At 36.2% G+C, this 23081-nt stretch overlaps 1 protein-coding gene across 3 annotated transcripts in view; it reads left to right on the top strand.

The window, feature by feature from the left end:
• The first annotated feature begins 12159 nt into the window (after positions 1–12159).
• Positions 12160–23081, top strand: part of vstm2b (V-set and transmembrane domain containing 2B) — a 29539-nt gene continuing 18617 nt past the window's right edge. The window contains exons 1-6 of one of the 3 annotated variants that reach the window (XR_015494968.1): positions 12160–12890; positions 13295–13482; positions 14099–14128; positions 14914–15796; positions 16015–17664; positions 17985–22244. Coding sequence is in view for 1 of the 3 variants with exons in the window: in NM_001128778.1 (NP_001122250.1) it covers positions 12818–12890; positions 13295–13482; positions 14099–14128; positions 14914–15316 (694 nt within the window). In the remaining 2 variants the exon portion in view is untranslated. 3 annotated transcript variants of the gene reach the window in all.

Genomic DNA, 23081 nt, shown 5'->3' with positions numbered 1-23081 from the left:
ATTTACACTGTATTTAAATGATGATGGTCCAGGATCAACATTAGTGAATTTACACTGAATGTAGATGATGATGATAATGGTCCAGGGTCAATGTTAGTAAATTTACAATGTATTTTTTATAAATTTGTTTCTGGGAGGTTTTTAGACTTTAATTGATAAGACAGTAGAGATTATGGAGACAAAAGTGTTTAAAACATAGATCGGGAACAGATTGTCAAAGTATTGTGAGGAGAGATTCGAAATTGGGTCTGTATAAACACAACAGTGCTAATTGTCATCACACTAACCACTGCACTACTGACCCTGTCTGTTTACATTGTATTAAAATGATAGTGATGGTCCGGGATCAACATTAGTGAATTTACACTGTATTTAGATGATGATGGTCCAGGATCAACATTAGTAAATTTACACTGTATTGTAGTAAATTTATTTCTGGGAGGTTTTCGACTTAAATTGACTGGACAGTAGAGAACATGGAAAAGTAAGCGTTTGAAATAGAGATAATCAACGAATAATCAAAGTATCTTGAGGAGAGATTTGAAATTGAGTCGCTGGGAATACTACAATGGCAACTGTCAACGCACTAACCACTACACCACTGGCACTGGCTAACTATTTTTGTAATAAAATGATAGTGATGGTCTAGGATCAAAATTAGTGAATTTATACTGTATTGTAATAAATTTATTTCTTGGAGGTTTTCGACTTTAATTGATTGGACAGTAGAGATTATGGAGAGTTAAGAGTTTGAAACAGAGATAAGAAACGAATCATCAAAGAATACTACAGTGTTAATGCACTAACCACTACACAACTTGCACTGTATCAAATTGATAGTGTTGGAGCAGGATCAACATTAGTGAATTTACACTGTATTTAAATGATGATGATGGTCCAGGATCAACATTAGTGAATTTACACTGTATTTAAATGTTTATTTAAAATGGATTTCGACCTTAATTGACTGGACAGTAGAGACTATGGAGAGGTAAAAGTTTGAAACAGAGATAGGGGACGAATGGTCAAAGTATCTTGAGGAAAGATTCAAACTTGAGTTGCTATTAATAGTACAGTGCCAAGTGTCAATGCACTGACCACTACACCACTGGCACTTTCTCTTTAAAATAATAGTGTTGGTGCAGGATCAGCATTAGTGAATTTACACTGTATTTATATGATGATGGTCCAGGATCAACATTGCTGAATTTACACTGTATTTACATGTTTATGATGGTCCAGGATCAACATTATTAAATTTACACTATATTGTAATATATTTATTTCTGGAAGGTTTTCGACCTTAATTGACTGGACAGTAAAGATTATCGAGAGGTAAGTGTTTGAAACAGAGGACAAATCGTCAAAGTATCTAGAAGAGAGATTCAAACTTGAGCTGCTTTGAATATTGCAATGCCAAGGGTCAACACACTAACCACTACACCACTGGAACTATCTATATACGTTGTATTTAAATGATAGTGTTGGTGCAGGATCAACATTAGTGAATTAACACTGTATTTAAATAATGATGGTCCAGGAACAACATTAGTGAATTTACACCGTTATGTTAAAAATCTATTTCTGAGAGGTTTCTGACTTTGATTGAACAGTAGAGATTATGGAAAGATAATTTCAAACAGAGATGGGGCACAAATCATCAAAGCATCCTGAGGACAGATTTGAACTTAGGTAGCTATTAATGCTACAGAGTCAAATTTCAGCGCACTAACCACCACACCACAGGCACTGTCTACCTTAAATGTATTAAAATGACAGTGATGGTCGTGGATCAACATTAGTGAATTTACAGCGTATTTAAATGATTAGGGTCCAGGATTAACATTAGTGAATTTATCTTTAGTAAAACTAAATAAATTTATTACAATACAGTGTAAATTTACCAATGTTGATCCTGGACCATCATTATGATTTAAATACAGTGTAAAAAACTGAAAAAAGTTCTTGCTAAAACTGAAACTAAACATATTAAAACTAAATAGAAACGTGTTCACAAAATAAAGATATAAACTAAAACTAATAAAAAAATTAATTAAACAAAATAAAACAAACGTATATGTACAGTATATGTATCTATAGTTATCTTTCCTACTGTGACATGAGCAAATTTATTTTGTTGGCATCATTCTCCAGACCAAGGATAGTTTTTTTTTTTTTTTTTTTTTTAATAATTTTTATTTCGGTGCTGTTTTTATTTGCTGTACATATACGTTTGATTTATTTTATTTAATTAATTGTTTTATTAGTTTTTTTACACAGTATTTAAATCATAATGATGGTCCAGGATCAACATTGGTAAATTTACACAGTATTGTAATAAATTTATTTCTGGGAGGTTTTCGACTTTAAATGACTGGACAGTAGAGATTATGGAGAGTTAAGAGTTTGAAACAGAGAAAGGGGACAAATGATCAAAGCATCTTGAGGATAGATTTAAACTTGAGTCGCTATGACCACTACACCACTGGCACTTTCTTTAGACATTGTATTTAAATGATAGTGTTGACAATTCATCAAAGTACCTAGAAGAGAGATTCAAACTTGAGTTGCTTTGAATACAGCAATGCCAAGGGTCAATGCACTAACCACTACACCACTGGAACTATCTATATATATATATATATGTATTTAAATGATAGTGTTGGTGCAGGATCAACATTAGTGAATTAACACTGTATTTAAATGATGATGGTCCAGGACCAACATTGGTGAATTTACACTTTATTTAAATGATAGTGATGGTCCATGATCAACATTAGTGAATTTACACTGTATTTAAATGACGGTGATAGTCCAGGATCAACTTTAGTGAATTTACACTGTATTTAAATGATGGTGATGGTCCAGGATCAACTTTAGTGAATTTACACTGTATTTAAAGTATATCAATTCCTCTGGCAAACAGTTCTCAGTTTCTTTGAACCACACTGTTGAATGTCAGTGTATATTTCAACAACAACCTTTAAGAATACAGTTTACGTATAAAGAACTGCACAGTTCAAAGTCTGATTCTTCCTTATGCAAATATCACTGCAGTAGATTTGGTACACAAGCAAATGAGGGAGGAAAAAAAGACTTAATCAGCTTGTGTATACCTTTATACTATGTCCTGGTCTCCTGGATAAAATAGAGATTAAAGAAGGGGAGCTAATCGTTTTTGATGTGTCACACGTTGCAGCCAGATGGTTTCATGTACTGTCTTGAGGACAGCTCTCCACTCCTTTTGTTATGCTAAATTGAACAATGTTGAGTACGACAGAGCTTCTTTCCTACTGTGACATGAGCAAATTTATTTTGTTGGCATCATTCTCCAGACCAAGGATAGTTTTTTTTTTTTTTTATAATTTTTATTTCGGTGCTGTTTTTATTTGCTGTACATATACGTTTGTTTTATTTTGTTTAATTAATTGTTTTATTAGTTTTAGTTTATATCTTTATTTTGTGAACACGTTTCTATTTAGTTTTAATATGTTTAGTTTCAGCAGACTTAACAGAACAATTAACGAATAAACCAAAGCAAATTTTAGTTTTTACACAGCTTACATTGAATCTTGGTGATAAATAGGTTATTTTTTAAAAGTAAAATAATTGAACATGAACATAGGAGAATGGGGGAAAAAATATTTTGGGGGAATAAAAAATTATATTTTAGATGCCAGTTAGATGCCACTCTTCATGTACACTACCTCATACCTAATAAAAGTCTTGTCATTGACACCAGTTGTAAGAGCAACAAATAATATCTTAGTTAATCATTTGGTAATGGTTTCAGATGAATCATCTGTTGAATTGCTTCCAAATCATCACAATTACTGCAGACCTATTGGATCAAGAATGGACCCAAGATTCTCATAGAAATCAGTCAAGTTTGGTGAAGGAAAAATCATGGTTTGGGGTTACATTCCATATGGGGGGTGTGCGAGAGATCTGCAGAGTGAATGGCAACATCAACAGGCCGAGGTATCAAGACATTTTTGTTGCCCGTTACATTACAAACCACAGGAGAGGGCAAATTCTTCAGTAGGATAGCGCTCCTTCTCATACTACAGACACCAGTTCCAGAAAGCAAAAAAGATCAAGGTGCTCCAGGATTGGCAAGCCCAGTCACCAGACATAAACATTATTGAGCATGTTTGGGGTAAGATAAAAGTGGAGGTATTGAAGATGAACCCAAATAATCTCGATGAACTCTGGGAGTCCTGCAAGAACTCTTTCTCTGCCATTACAGATGAATTTATTAATAAGTCTCTTGAGTCATTGCAGGAATTTATGGACACAGACGTCCAAGATTATAGGATTCATGCACAATATTATTTATTTTTCTACTGCACCACGATTTTATATTCTATACTGTAAATCATTTCTGTTAAGTGACAAGACTTTTGTCTAAGCAAAGTCAGACCTGGTTCGAACCTTGGCTCAGTTGGTGTTTCTGTGTGAAGTTTGCATGTTCTCCCTGCCTTCGCGTGGGTTTCCTCCGGGTGCTCCGGTTTCCCCCAAAGTCCAAAGACATGTGGTACAGGTGAATTGGGTAGGCTTAATTCTCCGTAGTGTATGAGTGTGTGTGTGTGGATGTTTCCCAGAGATGGGTTGCAGCTGGAAGGGCATTCGCTGCATAAAAACTTGCAGGATAAGTTGGCGGTTCATTCCGCTGTGGCGACCCTGAATTAATAAAGGGACTAAGCTGACAAGGAAATGAATGAATGAATATATATATATATATATATATATATATATATATATATATATATATATATATATATATATATACATATATATACTTTTTTTTTTGTAAAATAAGCATAATCTAGAGGCCTTTGCCTTCAATATAAGCCACTTCTGATGCCAAATGATCAACTAGATAGAAGATATTACATGTTGTTCCTAAAATTTTGATAGGCAACAAGACTTTTAACAGGTAGTATAGCTAAACATGCCTAGATAAGCTGTATTTTACCTAATATTTCATCTGTTAGATGCAGTATCGGTGTGTGTAAATGACTTCTTTTAAATGCCTTGAAATATATATATATTTTTTTTTAAACGGTGGAACAAAATTTTACATAACAAGGCAAATGTTATAAGGTGTCACAAACAGTTCACATTTATGGATTATAGCAAGTAGGGCCAAGAACTGGGTGTTCAAAATAAGTTAGACATTAAGTATTAAGCATTAAGTAAAAATATTAAGCATTTCTTATTTAAGTGTAGCAAGACATTTATCAAAGCAGGAGAGTTGGAAATTAAGTGTGTAATTTTACAAATTAAATTAGACACAGAATGTAACTGTCACAGTGTGGTTTTCTCAAAGCTTCTGTATGCGTCTCTAAGTTAAGTTAAGGAAAGTTGAGTAGAAAAAGGGAAAGAGGACAAAAACTGCATATCATAGTGGTTTCAGTGGAGGAAAAAATAGCATGGACATGACCAAAAAAAAAAAAAGACAATAAAATTAATAAATAAAAGTCGGAGAGCCATCAGCTGAGATGCTTAAATTGCATTGCAAGCTACGTCTAGCATGCCACATGCATTAATATCACATTGCTTGCTCATGAATTAGACAGGATTGCTGTCACCCTGGCATAACTAGCTTTCTTACTCTCGAGACTGTCCAGCAGCAGACACCGCTTCCCACAGATCATAAATATCTCATCTAGCTTTCTGCTAAATGCCATGCAACAGCACAGGAGAAGTGCGATTTTAGATGCCATCGGCCAGCTGACAGGAGAACCTGAAGAGACCTCCATCCAAGAGTCTTTTGAGAGTCACGACTCACATGAATATTAGACAAGAAAATAGGCTCCTGACTGTTTACTTGCTTTTTGTTTCGCTTGCTTGTCCAACTCTGAGTACTACCTTTCAGTCAAGTCAACTTTGGTTTCACAAAATCTCTTCACAAAGATTTTTCTTTTTCTTTTGCTCACTAATTCATTCCACAGGGCTCTGGCTTATCTTTAGCAGCTTTCTGAATATGATAGTTTATTATCTGGATTATGGAATTACCTAGAAATTAATGCCTGCAGATAATGTGTGCCATTATATAGTTTTGTCATTTACTTGTATTTTAAATTGACAGTGTTTTATAATTGTCGTTATGTATTATTAAAGCAGGCATTAGATGTTCCCCGCTGTCACTATGTCAAGAAAGTCTTCTGTTCCATAGTAAGGAATGATGGGTGCAGATGGTTCAGACTTAAATGAATGTAAAAGGCACACATCATTTCTGAGAGACTGCAATTATCTCCATGGTGTCATTTACTGAGTGATTGTGGGGTTTGTTTGTTGTTCAGCACTGCATACTTGCATGTTTATGGTAATGAATGCATTTTTTTTCACTTGAATGTAATTTTATGTATAAATACTTTAATGCAACTAAATAAATGTTTTCATTTTCTTTAGTATCCATTAATTTCACATGAGTCACTGATATGTTTTGTTTTTATTTCTGTTTATTTTATAATAATAAAAATATGTAACTAAATACTCTTTCCTCTAAAATTTGAAAGCATTTTATGTAAAGATAAAAACATGATATGATAAGCCCGCGAGGGCTTTTATCTGGATTGCTTTTGAAAACATTGTGGGTTGGGTTTAAGAAAGTGGGTGGGCACTGGTCAATCTGTGCTTTTTAAAACACTATCGGTTGGGTTTAGGGAAAGGGATCTGCATGTCAGTCAGTCAACAGCGACCTCTGCTGAATTTATGCAAGAAGAGCGGGCACGAATGGCACTTGTGAGAGAATTTGAGATTTAAAAAAGCATACACAGCAAACTGTACTAAAAAAACTGCCAAAAAAAGGAACCTCCTGCAGTAATATATTAAGTCTGCTTTTACATGAAGTAGTTTTTTTTTCTACTTCAGAACGTTAAATGTGTCAAATATATTGATTTATTTAAGTTATAGTTGAAAAAGATAAATTTCTCTTGATTTTCAATTTAGTTGTGTTTGTGTTTATTTTTTTTATCAAATAATGTAAATCATATTAAAAGAACAAAGGAAATGTAATTAATCTAAATGATGCAAAAAAAAAAAAGGTTACAAATGTTATTAAATGGTTTTATACCTTTAAGTAAATGGGAGTTACAGACAAATACAGTGGTCTTAACAGAAAAAAACTATTGTCTTAAATGTTATTTCTAAATTGTGATTGTTTTTTTATGTTTATTTTTTGTGAAGTTTTACAAGCTAATTTTGATGGCTGCATGTGATATGATTGATCCCTGGTTCCTCATCCATAATCAGAAATAATCTAATCAGATTGATCCAAACCTACAATAAATAGACATATTTTACCCTATTGGCTTATTATTATTTTGGAAGAATCCCCCCTTCCACCCCATCTCCTCCTTTTCCTCATTTATCAGGGGGAGCTCTCGAGACCTACCAGATCTGGGACCTCCATATGTGCTAACTGACCAGGCAAGGACACTGGGGTCAATTATCTCCCAGCTCAAGGTTCTCTCCCGGAACAGCATGCCAAACCTGCTAATATTGTCAAGCAATATCTAAGTGTGTGCTCTAAAAGACCAATTTAGTTCATCGTTAAATCCAAAACTTTTGAATGTCTGCATGTGTATGTATCCCTCTGAGAAATGTTTAAGCAAAATAGCAGCACTCTTTCATCATGTGTGTATGTTTGTGGACAAGAAGCACAGTGCAGTCAGTGAGTGAATTATATGCTGTCTAAAGTCTTGAATTGTGACACTAAAGGTAAACACACTGACACCTGTCTTATCGCCAAGGACAAACCACTAATCAGCCTGTTTCTTTAGAACAACGAAGAGGGAGGTGCTGTATGAAAACAGATGGAAAGATGAAAACAAAACCCTCAGACATGCTGCGTGGGTTACCAATGAATATCTGACTCCTCTTATTAAATATATCGGGGACTGTTGTCAAAGTGCTTGACTGATGAGTATCTCCCTACAGCAGAAGGACAGATTACTGTTCAATCCCTCTCTGTCTGATCTGAACCTCTCCAGTTCTCCCTCTCAATCTCATGTACTTTCTCATCTTGTTTTTCAGCCACATCGAGCGCTCTTACATTCTCTTTCACACCACCTCTCGAGCACCGATACATCAATAATGGGCAAAAGCCTAATTTCAATAGCGCCATAGTCCCATTTCTTCCTTTATCAGGGCTTTCTCTCTGTCGCACTCTTCCTTTCTGTGTTGGTGAAGTGCTAATGGGAGTGTAGGGGTGAACAAGTGCTACATTATTGGCAGGAGGCAGCTGGGAGGGTGGGCTGTTTTAGGATTCAGCCAGAGAAGCACTCTGCCGCACAAGCCTGAGACTCCAGGGACAACGCAGGATTAGTGGTCAGATATGGTGATACATCCTTCACGTCCATCTGAACGAGTGGGCTTGTATTGGACTTGTAGCACATACATCTTTCCATGACAGAATATGCATCACTGAAGAAGAAAAAACTAGGCGCAGAAAAAATTTTCAGTCAGAAATTGCTAGTAAATTTCACATCAACAATAAAAAGACAGCAAGCAACATGCTAAAGTAAACATTCGATTTTCAAGTATAAAATCCGAAATAGCATTTGTGACCCTGAACCACAGAAATTGATTTGGCTGAGATATAACTATTTGAACATCTGGAATCTGAGGGTTCAAAACAAATCTAAATACTGAGAAATGTGCTTAGCAATGCACATTACAAATCAAAAATGCAGATTTAATATATTTACTGTAGGACATTTACAACATAATTTCATGCTTCATGATTTAATATTCTAATGTTTTTTTGTTTTTTTTCTGGCATAAATGGAAACTTGGATCATTTTGAATCATGCAATGAATGTATGGCTATTTCCAAAAGTAAACTTAAGACCTGACCCGACTTCACCACTAAATCAGTTTGTGAAAGTTAGAATGACTGCTCACCGAACTACTAGAGGTGGTGATAAAAGGGACTGTATTATTCCTCTAGTGTAATAGCTAGTGATCTATACCTACTATGTGATATTTGTCAATTTGGAAATAAATTAAATGAAGACACTTTAACTAGCATTACAATTAGACAATGCAATTGTGTTCATACACATTTTACATTGCACTTATACAATATTTTAAAAGGCCTTTTTTTCTAAGTTTAATTAAACTTAATTGACATCATTAAATACATTTTAAACAACAAACACCAGCATTCTATCACTCCTCCTGTCTTATATGCCAAAATGTTCCACAATCTGAAATATGATAAATTTATTTATCATTTTTCTTCATTTAAGTAAAGCTGCTTTGGCATTCTGCATTGTAAAAGTGCTATGGAAGTAATGATGACTTGCCAGGACTCTTCTTAACCAACTCTCAAACATTGTCTCATTAGTTATGTGCCTATTTATCTATATTAGACCTCAATAGAAGTAAAAGTGCTCTGCAAAACAACATCACATGAACACACAAAGTGCATTACTTATAAAACTTTGTATAGTAGTTGATGCTGATTTTATCGTTTTTGAAGGTCTCAGACTAATTATCATTAAATATCTAACTACCATTTGTGTACCTATTTATGCCAGCTTCATTAATTTAATTATAAGTGCCTTGTCTGGTTTATTTTATGCCATTGTCACTGTGCAATGTAAAATGTACAGCTTCAGATGTAATCAATAACTTTTATTTTAATTTGTTAATGTTGTGTCAGATCAAACAAAAAAATAATAGGAGATTGTCTAAAATGTATACAATACAAGATAAGATTCATTTATTCATTTTCTTTTTGGCTTAGTCTCTTTATTAATCTGGGATCACCACCGCAGAATGTATCGCCAACTTATCCAGCATATGTTTTACACAGCGGATGCCCTTCCAGCTGCAACCCATCACTAGGAAACATTCATACACACTCTTTCACATACACTATGGACAATTTCACTTATAGCGCATGTCTTTAGACTTGTGGGGGAAACCGGAGCACCTGGAGGAAACCCACGCGAACAAGGGAAGAACATGCAAACTCCTCACAGAAACATCAACTGACCCAGCCAAGGCTTGAACCAGCGACCTTCTTGCTGTAAGGCGAACGTGCTACCCACTTCGCCACCATGCAGCCCAAGATAAGACTATAAGATACAATATTCTTGATCAGCACAGTGCAGTACAAAGATCAATTGTTTTTAATTATTGGATTTGATTGGCAACAGCTCTATGCTTTCTCTTATTATAATGATTGCAATGGTCGATTACATTCGAGTCGCTTCTTGGGGCAAGATATTTCAGACAGTATTGTCAGGGTTTTAACCACTCAAAGTCTTTGGTTTTGTTTTGATCTGTTTAGGTGGTCTAGACCTGTGTTTCTCAACCACAATCCTATAAGGACTACCAGCTCTGCACATTTTCCCTGTCTCCTAAACTAAATACACCTGATTTAGATCATCAGCTCATTAGCAGCGACCTGTAATGGGTGTGACAAACAAAGGAGACATCCAAAACATGCAGTGTTGGTGGTCCTCCAGCAACGTACAGTAGTTGAGAAACACTGGTCTTGTCTAATATATTAAATGCAGACATAGACTTCTGAGGGCGACGCATTGGCACAGTAGGTAATGCTGTCGCCTAACAGCAAGAAGGTCTCTAGTTCGAGCCTCGGCTGGGTCAGTTGGTGTTTCTGTATGGAGTTTGCATGTTCTCCCTGCGTTCTCATGGGTTTCCTCCGGGTGCTCCAGTTTCCCCCACAGTCCAAAGACATGCGGTACAGGTGAATTAGGTAGGCTAAATTGTCCTTAGTGTATGAGTGTGAATGAGTGTGTATGGATGTTTCCCAGAGATGGGTTGCAGCTGGAAGGGCATCCGCAACGTAAAAACATATGCTGGATAAGTTAGCGGTTTATTCCGCTGTGGCGACCCCAGATGAAAAAAGGGACTAAGCTGAAAAGAAAATGAATGAATGAAATTTTGTGATTTATTTACCTGTGTTGGCTGATAACCAGAGGTGTTTTCCCACTTATTATGTGATTTATACTCTTAATTACTTACTCCCAGGGTCATTTATTTCAAAGTTGATTCTTAGCTATTGGTGTTTCGTAAAATCTACTTGTTAGCCATACACTCAACCTGAAGAACCAGGACACACATACACTATGGTCAGTTAAAATTAGCCAATTCACATACAGCACATGTTTTCGAACTGTGCAACTGAAGTACCTAGAAGAAACCCACACCAACATGGAGAGAACGTGTAAACTCCACACAAATGCCAACTGAGGCTCGAACCAGCGACCTCACTGCTGAGAGGCTAAGGCACTACCCACTGTACCATCGTGTCACCGATTCTTTTAAGCACTGTTGCTTATTTCTTTTAGAATTTGTCTCACTGTTCTAGATATCCAAGTAAAACCAACAGACACCTACACAGCTTTTCTTCCAATACATGTACATCATCTTTTCTCATGCATGATATCCCAAAGCACTGAACTCTAATAATAAGCACTATAATTTTATTCGTATTTATAGAATCTTTGCTGAGAAAGGCTGCAGTGCTGTTATCAGAAAACAGGAATAACTGAACCTTGAATTCCTTTTATATCCTGTGAAGTACAGGACTATGGGAGGTGTCCAGGTACGTATTTTGATTACCAGCAAGTTAAAGGTTGTAACTGTGTGTTTTGGAACGCAGAGTAATAGCAGCTTCTTCTCTAAGATGATCATTATGCTGGGACTGACCAACATAAAATCTGTTTGACCAAATGATAGCTGGTTTCTTTCTGGCCCAAGATGATCTACCATCTTGTCCTTGCAATGACTTGTCCAGTTAGAAATCAGTTCCAAGTGTTAATGGTTTAATATGGATTTTTCTAGCAGGGAGAACGAGAAATGCAGATCAACGCGACTGTATTATTACCAAAGGCAAATCATGAAACAACAGAAAGAGAGAGAGAGAGAGATTAAGAGTGCGTGCTTAATCTGAGGTATCGGTGTTTTAAAATGAAATACTTCTGCTGGTGACGCGACGGCTGCTACTTTAATGCCCGCTTGTTGATCTCGCAGAGTAAAACGCGTGAATCACCGAAGCGCTTTTTATGTCCACCGATTTGCTTTGTGCGTCCTTTGGTACGGTTTCCTTCTTATTGGTCGAGCCGTATGCTGATTTGAGAGACAGAGACGGTTAGTTTGCTCCCAAAGCTCGTCAGTCTGTCAGTGGTCTGGAAATGCCAAAGCGCCTCCTCGCTGCTCACGCGCTCACACACACAAAGCAGAGCAGAGGTTCCGGTGGCGCGAGCTGGAACGAGCCACTGATGCCGCTTCTTCGTTTAGGTGCTTAACTGCTCCTTAAAAAACACCGAGGGAACCCTTGTCCTCCGACGTTGGGCTTTTTTCTTTTAGTTTTTAGTTTTTTTGTGGTTCGCGGGTTAAGACACAGGATTGTTTTGTGATGGGTGGTGGAAGCGAATTGCGGATTTTTTCTCTTTTTATGGAGATCGAAGTGAACAGATTTCCTACTGTTGAAAGCAAGTTTTATCCCGACAAGAAGCAAATGGTGGAACAGAGGATTCTTTAGGGGCAAAAAGGATATTTACTCAAGAGAATAACACTTTTCACGCGCAGTTTTCCCAACAGAGAAGGGTTTTTTTTCTGGTCCGCAACATTGGATTGGATTTTACTGTTTGACTGACGCAGCATCCTTTTGGAGTATCTTATTTGGAGATTTCCGTCCTTTTATTCCACATTTCTGGGAAGAAACTAGAGAAAAAAACAAGTTATGGAGATGCCAATGAAATAAAATCTGCATATTCAGGTCAAATGACCGCTTTTACTCGTTTTCCTATCTGACCACCTTATTTATGACATGGAAAAACGAGGACCCCACAGCGTCCTTTATTATTTCATTCTTAATGCGCCCCTGCTACTCTGTGTAAATGGTGAGTAAACTTGAGCAGATTTTTTTAATCTCTCCCGTGTTGCTTATTTACTCAGCATGATCAGGGTCTGTTGTTGTTCTCCACTTAAGTCTGTTAGTTTTCATATGTTGTTTTATTTTTATGCGCGAAAGTATTATTACGCATTTGGTTAAGTGTACAGCCTAGTTACCTTATCTGTGTCGTAGTTGCATGTTAAACATGTAGGCTATTAAATGCATATAGGAAGTCAACGTAATAAATCATGATTAGCCTACGTGTGGAGAATTAAACATGAACCATGATTTGAAATTGAAACGCAGTTTATAACAAGCTTTTTTAAAAATAAATAGGGCTTTTAGTGTGTCTCTGCTCGGTTTCTTTTAACCAAACTAGTTGTAAATGTTTTTCTTTTCCTTTTTTATAAGCCACATTTTCTGAAGTGCCCAAAGATGTGACTGTCGGTGAGGGCGAGGACATAGAGATGCCGTGCGCTTTTCGAGCCGTCGGAGTCTCGCCGTTCTCCCTGGAGATTCAGTGGTGGTACCTCAAGGAAGCGGCCCCGAAAGAACTCGCTCACGAACTGCAAATTAGCGCTCCGGCCAACAGAGCCAAGGTAACGGGGTTTTCGTTGTTCTCAGAGCCGCTTGAACACTTGCATGTTCTGTACAAGTTACGGTTCAAGTCGCAGCAGGAGTGTTTGACGGCCGCAGTGGGATGTGTAAAGGCTTCACGAGTCCAGTTGCGCACAGATTGATATCTTGTGATGAGCAATCCCAATTAAACGCTCTGGAGTGATTAATTATTAATTTACGTCATTAGATCAAGTTGGGTTGTATGCTAGTGGGAGGGCTTTCAGTAAAATGATGTGAGTGATGTCATGCTTTAAATAAAAAATAAATAAATAAATGGCACATTGTGTTTATCTAGCCCTGTGATGCTCCAATGGCTAATTATCTCTAAAATTATGTCAAAGCTAAATCAAAAATAAAATGAAGCACTAGTTGTCAATTTAATCAGTTATACGAATCCCCCATAGCCATATGAAAGATGCAAAAGAACTGTTGCTGTCCATGGTGCTGCCAGTGAGAGACTCTCGTTTATTATCTTGTCAAGGCATTTGAAGCTTCAGTAAAGGTTTTTTTTTTTTTTTTGTATACTGTGTAGCGAGTATCCTATAATGTAATCAATCTTGCAGGCTACTCACGTTGTTTTGTTGTGATTTATTACAGGTGGCCCCCCGGGACGCCACGAAAATCAGCGTGAGTATTCGTAATCTGTGTTTTTACAGTGAGTTTATTTCAGTTAGCATTTTCAGATTTGTGGTGTGTTCAGAGGAAGATAATCTTGAAGAAAGCGTACAATTATAAAAACTAATTAGGCTTGAAGGGACATTAAAAGTAAAATAGGCCTAATAATAATAATAATAACATCATTGTTGTTATTATTATTATTATTATTATTATTATTATTATTATTATTATTATTAACTTTTTAAAGAATAAGCTGCAGTTTAAAGAATAGACCCATATGTAACCTATAAGGGTTTAAATGTGAATCATTAAACAAGTAACAAAATTATTTTTTTAAAGCTGTGGTAGGTTACTTGCTCAAATATTCTTGCTCAAGACTGTATTTATTATTTATTTTTTTAATTTCTTTTTTTTTTGGATAGGCTATATTGTTGTCAGATGTGGACGAGTGATAGCCTAAATAAAGCTAAATAGAGTTGTAATGACAGGCTATTAATGTTTGAAAGATGAAGATCGAAGTTCTCGTGTTGCTATAGCTACTTACCCAGGCGAACGCGATTTCAAAGATCTGTTTGGCGGCAAAATATACATTTTCTTATTTGCGTACAGACAAGTACAACTTGCTCATTATAGACTAATTTACTCAGTGCGACAGTCTGAAAATTGCCTATATTTGTAATACGGAATGTTGTGTGGTTAAAAATACAATATAAGGCCTAAGTGTAGGATGTAAAATACAGATATATGCCAACAAAACCTGTTGAGATGTCTTGTTTTTGTCTGTCCGTGAGCAGACGGTGAGGGTCCAGGGCAATGCCATTTCCCACAAGCTGAGCTTATCGGCTGTGAAGAAGGAGGATGAAGGAGTGTATGAGTGTCGGGTTTTGGACTTGTACTCAGATGAGACTCAGGAATTTAAGGTGCAGGCCACACTGCGCGTGACTCCACGCGAGGGAATGCTGGCCGAGGAGGCCGTGTCTCACATCCAGAACCGATGGCCTTTGAGGAACAGCAACACAGCGACAGGTGGACGGGCCACTTCTGAGCCGGGCCAGGGTCAGGGAAAACCCCACGTGCCTCCGCCGGCTGGAATGGGACCTGCTCCCGCCTCAACGACTACGACCAGCTCTGCAGTCAAGTCGTCCGCTTCGCCTCGGCCAGGCAATTCATCTATCCTGAGACAACAGCACGGATCCGGTGAGTGACAGTGCAACAGCGACACCGAGCGGTCGAGAGAGGAACATTTCATTTAGTCCAGGGTTTCGTTTTGAGGATGTTGTAGTGGAATTACATTTTGAAGTCATATCGTATACGGGTTTAATTTGCAGTGTAGCCTACATTAAAATACATATGGCTAACTTTTGTTTAAGGACCTGACACATACAGCAATAGCCTATACAGTGTATGCTTTTTATTCATTTGTATTATATTGGTGATATTTTGCTTTAGCTTCTCATCTTTTTACATGTTTTCTGCTATGTGTCTGAAAAGGTTAGACACACACATACACGTTTGGTGGTGGAGAGGGAGGGGGTATTCCCATTGTTTCCACACTTTGGAACAATATGTCTCTTGCAATGTTATGATACCAACATCTTTAATATGTTGACATGCATGTGGACCCCGATAAGGAAAGCAGCTTATAAATCACTTCAAACAATGTTAGGTTGTTAAATCGTCACCTTAGAATTAAAAGGTTCTATCTGACATTTTTGTCAAAACTGAGTTATTTACCTTCTTATTTAATGGCAGCTTTTTTTACATTATGGGATGTTTTTTTACAGACAGATTTTAACACTTTATGTAAAAAACAAACGTTACACACATACTGTTTGCTATATGAAATGCAAAAACTTTGTAGCTAAACATCTCAAAATCATTCAGAATGCAGATAGAACCTTTTAATTCCGAGGTGATGACATGTAGAATAAATACAAGATATGTTATTCTACATAGTTAAATTGTGTAGTCTAAAAATCAACATATCTATCCCATAAAAGTGTGAGTGTGTAGTTGATTAATCTAAATTGTAAGGACCAAATGTCCCCACAAAGCTAGTAGATCATGAAAAAAATTAATGTTGTGCCAGTGCCCACGAGAAAAACTATTTGTGCTTTCTTTGAGAATTATATATAGGGGTATGTGTGAAGCATTAAACTTAACCTCACATTTTTTGTACATTGTACTATTTGGTTTAGTGTTTTCGTTAATGTGTGAATTGCTTTTTATCTTTAAAAAAATGGTAAGAAAATGATCTTTTCCGTATGCAAGTTTTCAGAAAGCAAAAAATCCTAAATTTTACTAGTCCTGAGAGAATATTTGTTCCCCACAGTGCTGGCAGAAGCTGTAGGCGCCTTGCTTTCCCATCATGGTGGTCTTTACTATTGACTTTTCTTGTTTTTTATGAAGAGCTAATGAGCAAATTTTATTTGGCTTAGCCTTAAGCCTTGCCCTTCTATTACCATATTTGCATTTATAGATTTTCATTAACACATCATGTAGTATGTTTATTAAGCTGTTTCCCTGTGGGCATTTGGCTGATTTCAGGTTTACTGTCACATTGGGGGCATTTTGTTGCCGCAGTGTAAGGCATTTTTGACCCACACACACTTATCAATGAAGAACATCTCAGTTGCTGGAAGGTTTAATTTGTCACCATATCAAACCTCTTGTCTGCTCAGTAGCCAGTCTGTCTGTCTGTGTGTTTTATATGTGTAATTCTTTATATATTGCCAGCTCTGCATGTGATCTTTCAGTGAATATGCAAGAAAGCTTTATACAAACTGTTGGCTACACAATGTCTGTCTTAAGAGCGATGTGTCTGTCCAGCCTCAGTGCGTCAGTCTTGACCCTTCCTGTCCCTTTCTGAGCATGCTGCAGTGTGACAGAGAGGTTATCATGATATCACCTTGTCTCTTTAACTCTGGCCCTAGGGTCAGGGCCTGTATTTATTGGGGACTTCAGTATGGATTTAGAGGCTTGGTTGTGTTCTGAATCTCGCTTCTGCCACTGCAGGAGTGATTCCTGCAGACAACGAGGGCGATTACATCAAGTCTCTAGCTGAGCCAGAGGAGTTTGTTTGTGGCAGGGATGCATTATCCTGCGGTGACTTCGAAGCACTGTGGACTACTGATACCTTGGAAGTTTACAGTTCTAGTGGAAAGTAACTATACAGTGCAGTCCCTTGAGAGAGCCAGTCAACAGTTGTGTTCTGGTGCTGCATTTATTTCCTCACATTATTTGCTTTATAATATTAAATTAATAAGTCAAATGGGTCACACTTTATTTTGATGGTCCGTTTGTTGAATTTAAGTTACATTGCATCTACATGCCAACTAATTCTCATTAGATTATAAGTAGACTGTTAGGGTTGGAGTTAGGGTTAGTGTAAGTTGACATGTACTCGCAAAGTTTCTTATAGTAAGTTAAATGTCTGTTGAAGGAGCAGTACCAACATATATTGAGCAAACAGTATACTAATACTCAAATGGACAATCAAAATATTTTTTATATTCAATTCTGTAATTTAAATGCTGAATTTTAGGGTAACACTTTACAATAAGGTTCATTAGTTAATGCATTTACTAACATGAACTAATCATGAACAACACATGTACAGCATTTATTAATAATAATTGAACATTTACTAATAGATTATTAACATCCAAGTCCATGCTTGTTAACATTAGTGAATGCACCTTGAGTTAACATGAACTAACAATGAACAACTGTATTTTCATTAACTAACGTTAACTAACATGAACAATTACAGTAGTAAATGTGCTGTTCATTTTTTGTTCATGTTAATAAACGCATTAATTAACATTAACTAATGAACCTTATTGTAAAGTGTGACCAATTTTAGTGACATTTTAAGCACAATTCTGAATTAGCTTGTCGGATGGTAATCATTACCGCACTTTTTGACTATTTTAGCCAAAGTAGTATTCAAATCAATTTTAATATGCTCCGCTTTTGGTGCTTCAAACCTTTTCATTGGTAATTTTTAGTTTCAAGGTCCAAGATTTAGAATAAAAGTTACTTGTAAAATGTTTTCTTAACAATACAGTAGCGAAAGATGACTTTATTTATGTCAGATTGCACTGACTCATGAAAAATATTTATTAGCATTGACCGAGAGGATTCTGCTTGGTCTTAAAGCCATCAATGGATTATTGTACCCATCATGTAATAGCAGTCAAAATAGGAAAAAAGTATCTCTTGTATGGGACAAATTCTGGACCTTTGTCAGTGAGAGGTGGGTCTTCCGAATTACCCAACCCCCCACCCATTGGCAGTTTATTCTGTTCTGGGGACCTCTGATTATTAAAGGGACTAAGCCAAAAAGAAAATGAATAAATTAATTTCTGTAAAAGAATTATCCTATTTCAATATTATTTTAGCATCATTCAATCTTCAGGGTCACTTAATATTTCAGATATCTTTCTAAAATGATTATTCAGGGCTTAAGAAACACTCTTATTTTTGTTGAAGTAGTTATTGTGACGAGTCTCTTAGTCCCATCGGTTAAGACTCATCTGCGGAATTGGGAACGAAATTGGTTATCACCGGGTCGTGACATTATAGAATTGTAAAGTGCAAAATATCAACATTTGTTGTTAGAAATCTAATTTGAAACATCTATGCTGTCATTTATGGTTATTTGAATGCACTCAAAAAAAGGGAAATATATAATAGCAGTTATTATGATTCATTTAAATATATATGTTACTGACCTCAATAGTACTGTATACCTTAAAGGATATCTTTAATCAGAGTGTAAATTTTCTTGTTTAAACCAACATGTTTATTACACAAGTAATTATGTATCATTATTGTTTTAATTATTGCACTTACTACATTATTTTCCTTAATGAAAAGGCGTGAGCTGCAGGATGATTTTCATCCTATATAAAACTATGGCACATGCTGTTTTGGGAGCACCATGTGTATACGTGCATCCATGTTTGTGTCTGTGTGTATATGTTGGAGAGTAAGTGTATTTGTGCCAGCACGCTCAGCCAGCCCTATCTTTAGTGCGGCCAGACATGGAGGCAGCCATTTGGCGAGCATGTCGGACATTAAGAGGGCCACTGATCCTCCACGCTATTTCATCCCAGGCTTTATTTCTCTTTCTATGTTTATTTGGCTGTTCCATGCTTTATTGTTCTCATTTTAGTGTGAGTTAATTTGGTCTAGTTTTAAAAGTAATAGTTATTAATTATATAAAAGGGAGTGCATTTTAGTATAATTAGGTTATTTACCCTTTAGGAATTACAAGCAGTGGTTCAAAATGAACATTGGTTTGGGTCCCTGCAGTAGTTTCTCCCTCATTTTTACCCATTACAGTTGACAAAAGCATAGTTATACAAGCATTTTGGGGGAAAAACTGCACATATCGTTTAAAAAAAGATACTAATTGACAATGTTTACATCTTTAATGGTTTCCAACTAAAATTGAACAGTTTAGATGCAAAAACCTCTAAATGTCATCTGTAATTTTCTTCTAAATTGAGCATTTTTTTCCAGGCTTCTCTGTGTGTGTTCAGTAATATCAGATTTATGGCAAAAAATAAGTCCTTTTCTCTTTTCTTGGTCTTTAAATTGAAATATCTCAACATAATCAAAAAGAGGCTGAGAAAAATTGTCATTTTTGATGGAAATTTTAGACAGCCCTTAGAGGTTTTTGCATCAGGACTCTTCAATTGGAAAGATTAAAATGTGTTTGGCCTTTAATTTATATGAAAGCTGCAATTTGAGGGCCTGAAAATATAAACTTTTATTTTGTTTATGCAAGTTTTTAAAGATAATACTTTTCTGTAAACAGATGTTCTTATTTGAACATTTAGCTTGCAAAAAGGAACAGGACCATTTACATTTTTAGTACATGGTCATCCTATAAACATAGACTTAGGCTTGTGTAATTATTATGATGGAGAGCCCCGGTATTACACTTGTCTCTCGCAGTGGCAGGGAAATTGATTTAAATGAATCAGCGAAGCAGCGCTAGTCATACTGTCATGTGTCAGTAAGTGCTCTGGCACATTTAACATTGACAGAAAGATCTCAAATGTATCTCGGCTTCCTCTTTTCCCCTTTTGGTTAAGAGCTCTGTTTTTGTCATTGGAGTGAGAAGGTTAAAGAGTCATCTGCCACGTTTGAAGGATTGCACCTTTCAGGTCTGACCACACTATCAGCTTTTGAGGAGAGAAAGAAAATTCACCCTTCGCTGCTCACGCTCACTCTCTTTCTTTCTCTCTCTCTCACACACACACACCTCCTCTATTGGAAACATGCATCTGTCACTTTTCCACAATGTCATCTCAATGAGTGGCAGAAACAATTAATATTAAAGGAATGCCACAGGCGAGAGCCGATAAGCTTGGCCTTCTACACGCTGTCAGGTGCATCCAATTGCCTCTTGCTGCTTTTGCTTATTTCATGTGTTGTTTTCCCAGCACAGCTGGGTGGCATGTCTGTCTTTACGAAAAAAATAAACATAATAATTCATTAACTCGCAGTTGAAAATGTCTACAAATTCCCTAAAATAGCCAAGAATGAAAAGGTTACAAAGAGCACTGATCTCTAAAGAGCAGTTTTGGTCTGTTTGATTCTGTCAAGAGAGGGTCAAACGCTAAAAGGTATATATTTTTTGTGTAGACATGATCTATAATAGGGTATATGCGGAAGGACTTTTATTTTCTCAGTAACCTGGGTCAAGCACTTTCGATGAGCTGTATGCCATTACAAAATCGGCGCATTTAATTTTTAATTTTTTTTTACAAATCAGCGAGTGATATCCGATATAAATTGGGTCTCAGAATGTACACGAAGCATTGCATTAAATAAAATTTTTTCCTGCAGTGTCTTTAAAATATGAACATTTATTTTACCCCATGTATATTCAATGAAGCTTCTGCGCTAACTTGCTAATCCTGAAGTGCATGTGCATGTAAACGGTGTTTCATCTCGTTTTATACATCCGCATCTAAATGAATGCCGAAGTCTATTTCTGATTATATTTTAATTACATTATAACATCGATGCTGTAAAAGGTACGGAGTTCTTCATTCATGTCAACCCATTTTTGCCAAAATTCTCCTGTATTTTACCATTCCATCCCGCTATCATCCTATCATGAAGTATTTTTCCATATTTCTGATATATTTAATCTTGAAAGCACATTAACATTAGTTTAACAATGTCTGCATTAACTTTTTTACATTAAAGCTGTGCATGGATCATCACCCTTCACATGCTACCTCTGAATCAGCGAATGCATGTATAAACGCTAACTGACTTACGCACTCCGTGTGATAAACTGATCCCAGATCAGCTTCTGTAGATTCCCTTTGAAGTGACAGCTCTATAATCAAACAAGTGAAGAGCAGCAAATGAATCTTTCAGTTTGTTTTGTTTGATAACAGGTGTCACTGTATGAATGCACTGATCTAAAATTAAAGCGCTCGATTACTTCAGTAACTCTTTGTGCCCATTTAAGAGAATTAGTTGTGTTTAAAATGAAACAGGCAGGACACCTATTATTAGGTGTATTTGTCTGTTTTAACATACACCTGAATCCCAAAGTGTCCTGCACTTTCACTCCTCTTTTAATGGCATGTACAGAATCTGAACTCAGATAACTTTGTAAAGAAAGTTGAATGCAGACATTTTATAATAATTTTAGCGTGCTTTCAAGATTAAAATATATCAGAAATATGGGGAAATACTTAGGATGATAGTGGAATAGATTGGTAAAATACGAAAGAATTTTAAAAATGGGAGGGTTGACATGAATGAAGTGAACAGGAAGTGTTTGTGGAGAAACTGTTTTACGAAATAACGCAAAATATCTTTGCATTCCTACGCAAAAATATTTTTGCCAGGGAACGCAAAAATCTTAAAAAATATGTTTACCTATCACGAAACACGTCCCTTCCGGGTCTCCGTAAAAAGGAACCGTATAAAACGGAAAAAAGTCACATAAACCATTCACCAGAAGTTTATCAGTATGGGAAGAAACACTGGCTCTGCATATACCTTATTAAATGCTGCATATACCCTGGCAATGCTTATTGAAATAAGAAACTGTCTCAGAATATGTTTCTTTTTTAATTATTCAGTAGCTTATTTCATATTAATACCACAGCCTCCTGATTGTATAATTAAGTTCTTTGTGTTTGCCCTAAGGTGAAATTAATGTTAAAATACTTAAACTAACATTTAGCAGATTTGAATAATCAAATCTTACAAGTTAATTTTAAGATTGCATTTGTGTATTTACATCATAAAAAGGAAAAAAAAAAGTTTTTTTTTTTCCTTTTTATGATGTAAATACACAAATGCAATCTTAAAATTAAGATTAATTTAAAAAAAAATAACACACATAAGTCAACAAAAAAAAAAAAAAGTTTTTTTTTTTGTTGACTTATGTGTGTTATTTTTTGTTTAATCACCCTCATTTTATCCCAAACCTGACCTTTTTTCTTCTGTGGAACTGAAAATTATTTCCTTTTTCCAATGTTACAAAACTGAAACAATAAATCATTTGATAAAAATGGTTTTGGATTATTTTGACTTTCATCGTATGTACAAAATCAGCTGAAATTTTCCTCAAAATGTTTTTGTTTGCATTCCCCCACAGTCCAAAGACATACGCTATAGGTAAATTGAATCTAAGCTAAATTGTAAGTGTGTCTAAATAAGTGTGTATGGGTGTTTCCCAGTGTTGTAATGTAATGTAATGTGTATTTATATAGTGCATTTATTGTGTATGGCCATACACCCAAAGTGCTTCACAATCATGAGGGGGTCTCTCCACACCACCACCAGTGTGCAGCATCCACCTGGATGATACGATGGCAGCCACAGGATAATGGCGCCAGTGCTCTCACCACACACCAGCTATTGGTGGAGTGAAGAGACAGTGATTTAGCCAATTCGGTGGATGGGGATGATTGGG

This window comes from Danio rerio, chromosome 7, assembly GCF_052040795.2.
Source record: "Danio rerio strain M-AB ecotype USA chromosome 7, GRCz13ab, whole genome shotgun sequence".
Lineage (NCBI taxonomy): Eukaryota > Metazoa > Chordata > Actinopteri > Cypriniformes > Danionidae > Danio > Danio rerio.
Note: the sequence above shows the minus strand (reverse complement) of the source record. Positions and strands in the feature narration are given on the sequence as shown.